At 35.0% G+C, this 4,857-nt stretch overlaps 1 protein-coding gene across 1 annotated transcript; it reads left to right on the forward strand.

Moving 5' to 3' along the window:
* Positions 1–157: 157 nt before the first annotated feature.
* On the forward strand, positions 158–4,855 carry LOC116350491 (galectin-7-like; the record flags this gene model as incomplete). The annotated part of the gene is made up of 5 exons (XM_031782284.1): positions 158–454; positions 1,820–1,940; positions 4,344–4,468; positions 4,538–4,672; positions 4,747–4,855. Coding segments are annotated over 5 exons (753 nt in total), but the record flags the coding sequence as incomplete, so codon positions are not given.
* Positions 4,856–4,857: the final 2 nt, after the last annotated feature.

A 4,857-nucleotide genomic window follows, 5' to 3' on the forward strand; every position in this document is an offset into this window, starting at 1 on the left:
ACTCCGCCTTAAGGCAGAGCTATGCACTAGAGGGTTAAGAAAGAAACGAACGAACAACCACACACTCACACACAAAATAAACAAATATTTACATGAAAAATATAGCCAAAATATCTAATTATTATTTTCAATTTGGATTGGATTTAAATACTTCCAGGAACTTCCAGTGGTGCATTCGATTCCAGGAAATATTAGCAATGGCAGTAAAATTGAAATCGTTGGTCAAATGCTTCGTCCATACATAAATTACTTTAGGATTAGCTTATCTGATTCTAGCAATAGGAATGAGCATGACATAATATTCCATCTGTCCGTACGTTTTGACAAAAATGTCATTGTGCGAAACACCTTGGAAAATGGAATATGGAGTGAAGAGGAACGTTATGGTGGATGTCCAATTCAACGCGGTGACGAATTTAAAATGGTTATTTTGGTTAAACAGGACGTGTTCGAGGTTATATCATTTTTAATATTTATTGGTAGTATTAGTTAAAAATGTCGTTTTTTTTTGTAAAAATACAACATTATGCGTGTCATTACTTTGACAGTGACAATTAGTGTATCTTAAATAGCGTCAAAGAACTATCAAATTCCATCTGTCAAAGTGAACACAAGTTTATACACACAAGTTTTTTATTGTGTTCAAAATGTCGAATTTCGTTCCAACAAAAGAGCATTTGCGGGAAGTTTTAATTTGCTTCATCCATCTAAAGAAGTATGCAACTGAAGCACATCGTTTACTCACTGAAGCATATCCGGACTATGCTGTAGACATTAGAATGTGTCAGCGTTGGTTTGCACGATTTAAAAGTGGTGATTTTGACACGGAGGACAAAGAACGTCCTGGCCAGCCAAAAAAGTTTGAAGATGAAGAATTGGAGGCATTACTCGATGAATCTTCTGATCAAACGCAAGAATAACTTGCGAAATCGTTGGGAGTAAGTCAAAAAGCCATTTCCGATCGTCTAAAGGCTCTTGGATTCATTCAAAAGCAAGGAAATTGGGTACCACATGAATTGAAACCAAGAGACGTTGAAAGACGATTGTGCATGTCCGAAATGCTGCTTGAGCGCCACAAAAAGAAGTCGTTTTTGCATCGACTTGTTACCGGTGATGAAAAATGGATTAATTACGACAACCCGAAGCGCAAGAAATCATATGTGAAGCGCGGAAAACGAGCCAAATCAACGCCAAAGCAAGATATTCATTGTGCCAAGGTAATGCTCTGTATTTGGTGGGATTAGAAGGGTGTCCTCTATTATGAGCTATTAAAACCAGGTGAAACGATCACGGGAGGCCTGTACCGAACACAATTGATCCGTTTAAAGAGAGCATTGAACGAAAAACGGCCAGAATATGCGACCAGACATGAGTCCATAATTTTCCATCATGACAACGCTCGGCCTCACATTGCTCAGCCGGTTAAGAACTATTTGGAAAATAGTGGATGGGAAGTTTTGCTCCACCCGCTGTATAGCCCAGACATTGCCCCTTCTGACTATCACTTGTTTCGATCGATGCAGAATGCCTTGTCTGGAATACGCTTCACTTCAATTGAAGGTATCAAAAATTGGATTGATTCGTTCCTAGCCTCAAAAAATGAGCAGTTCTTTTGGCGCGGAATCCATATGCTGCCAGAAAGGTGGGAAGAAATCATAGATAACGATGGCCAATACTTTGAATGATATGTTATTTACAGAATTTAGTAAATAAAGTTGTATTTTTACATAAAAAACGACATTTTTAACTACTACTACCAATAAATATTTCAAATTATGTTTGTTCATGAATCACATATATTTTGTAATTTAAAAAAAAGGTTGAAATTAACGATAGGCACTTCTGTGACTTCCTTCATCGCCTTCCATTGGAATCCGCAAAATATTTGCATATCGGAGGCGATGCCAAAATTTATAGTGTCAACATTCAAAATAGCTCTCGTAAGTGAATTAGACAGAGATGTCATATATAGTCAAAATCAAGGGAATGGCATGCAATGTAAACCATCGCCATGTCTCATAAACACGCCATTTCCGTGGTCAACATTTTCAATTCTATTAACAAAATTTGTGTAAAGTGAGAATGTCCCGAAATGGAACTTTTATTATGGATTTGGGGAAAATATCGAATAAAATAAGTTACGAATATGTTGCGTATAAGAATATAAACGGAAGAATATTTGCAAATAAATCTGTATATATTGGATTTTACGCATATATGCAGCGTCTTCATCTATTTGTAGTATATTCGATAAAAAAATACTTGCGTATGAACCGTATAAACGTATAGATAATACAGAAATTCATGGTCAATATTTTTACCACAGCGGAGTTAAAAAATACATGGGCGCTTTTTCCAGTTCGGCTTTTATTTTTCCGAAATACCTATTGTATTAGGCCAAAAAAATAAAGTCACCCCAAAACATGTTTTCTATGCATATTTCATGTAGAAAACACGATTGAAGGCGATTTTGGGGCATAATAATATTACTCGTTGTGTGTGATGTGTTTTCAGCGATATTGAATAATGGGTGTAAAATGGAGGCCCTGAGCAGGAGAAAAATTGACACCTTTTTTGTTAACACGATAACTCTTTTAGCGAGCTGATTAGTTTTTGAGCAATATCTGTTGACCGGAGTAATTTTTGGTCCGAATGGAGTATCCATATCCATACATTTTTGAACCATTTTGGTGACGCGGTAGCTCCCTCCTCCAAAATTGTCAAATAAAGTCTATGAATTATTCAATACGCAACCAAAGAGATCAACATTCAAAAAGCTTTAAGCGATGATCACTTTTCTAACTTTTCATTGGTGTCTAATCATAATACTGTATTCATGAATGATCTAATGTGATCCAATGTGATATTTTTCATAGTTATTTAGTTTTTTGACTCATTGTATCCAGTGCAATTTGAAAGTATCTTAATCATATATATGTATTTATTTATTTTCTTTTATTACAAAACTGAAAATTATTTTATACTCTATTATTTAGAAGATGTGGTTTTTACTGGGGGTTTTCATGTATTTTTATTGGATGAAATTTGCATTACCGTTGCATATTGGCATATCGGTGAAATATCGGCGGAATATCGGCATATCTGTAAAATATAGTTTATATTCGGGTATTTTTTGATAATTAATTGTTCTGGAAGTAGGCTTTGGTGGATCCTTTGGATGGACCAGACCCTGGTTTGACAATGCCCTGGCTCATCCTAAGGGTCCACTTCCAGAACTGATTATCCTGAGGATCCACCAAAGCCCACTTCCAGAACACAGACACTTCGCATATCGGCCGATATCGGTGGATTTTTGGCACAAAATAGTGAAATCGGTAAAGATTTGCATTATTTGTAAAAATTTGAATTATTTGCTATACTGTTGTTTATCTGTCGAGTTCAGGAAAGAAAATCTTACATGAAAGCCCCTAGGGTTTTTGACGGAGATCAGATGTGGTATCCATCATGATTGTACCTTTACCTTTTTCCCACCAATACATGTATAAAAATTATGTACAAACACAAACTATGATTCAGCCAGTTTTTGGCGGTCAATAAACATTATATTATTTTATGTAGAATGTGTAGTGGGGTTGGTTTTGTTTCGGGAAACCCCAAACTGTTAGTTTTAAGATGCAATCACAGTTTCACAGACTTTTCATACAAAAGTTCCAAAAAATTGATTTTTGTATGGGAGCCATGTCTTTGTGGTACTGTAATGATGTGAAACTTTGCACAAGATATTTTTTTCCACAGAAGAATAACATTCTGAAAGTTCGAATATTTTAAATTTCTTTAAACTTTTGATAAGAAAATAATATTCACAAGATTTCACGGTGATTTAAGTTACTGCAACCATACATAGACCATAGTTTCAGTTTATTCCCAAAACTTCGGTTCCATGCGGAAAAGTCAGCTTGCGTACGTAAGCCTCTTTATTTTAGTAGGGTTACAGCCATAGGCGATATTTGAGTCAAAAATCTTATGATGTTAGGGATGGTGTCATAGACAGAGCCACTGTATCTTGAATTTTTGAGCGAAATTCATGATTGAAGAAAATCATAAATTTTCTCTTCAAAGACACGGGATAAACCTATCTTTTTCATGTCGTAATTAGAAAGACCGTCAAATTTTGAGTCGGTATGCATGTTTTCAGAATCGAAATTCCAAACCCGCCGTCAAATTATTTCAAAATATTTCTTAAAAAATTGTCAGTTGATTTGGCCGCGAAGACGAATGAAATGTTGATTATATTGAAAAACTAATCAGATTACTTAACTCTAGACTTAACTTTAAAGTCTTCGACATTCTTTAATTTCATTTAATTTTTATTTTGAGTTTAGCATCCAGTGAATTTTCTGGAAATCCTAAAATCGAAGGAGGTAGTTTGGTTAAAAATGAAACTATTGCTTTGGAATCTCGTATATTAATTGGTGATGAAGCAAATCGCGGTGAATTCCCATCGATGGTATGATTGATTTGTAATTTTTTTTAATTGTGGCAAATTTTAAATGATTTTTTTTTCTTTTGTGAAAAGGCTGCTATTGCTTACGACTCAAACGGTAAAATAAGTTTTGACTGTGGCGGCACTATAATATCGGAGTACTATGTAATGACAGCTGCGCATTGTTTAAGCGAAAATCATCCGCCATTATACGTTTTATTAGGAGTGGTGAGTGAAAAGCACTTCAGTGCATTTCAAATGATTAATTCAAACTATGTCTATTTTTCCAATTTCCAAAATAGCGGTATCTAAATGATACCGATAATGATGAAGTCAAAAAACATTATGTAAAGGTGAGTGGTACACACCAACTTTGAACGATTTGTACCATTCAAATGCCTGCGTTTGTGACA

The sequence above is a fragment of the Contarinia nasturtii genome, unplaced genomic scaffold, assembly GCF_009176525.2.
Source record: "Contarinia nasturtii isolate CC-2019 unplaced genomic scaffold, AAFC_CNas_1.1 Cnas_scaffold_4159, whole genome shotgun sequence".
Classification (NCBI taxonomy): Eukaryota; Metazoa; Arthropoda; class Insecta; order Diptera; family Cecidomyiidae; genus Contarinia; species Contarinia nasturtii.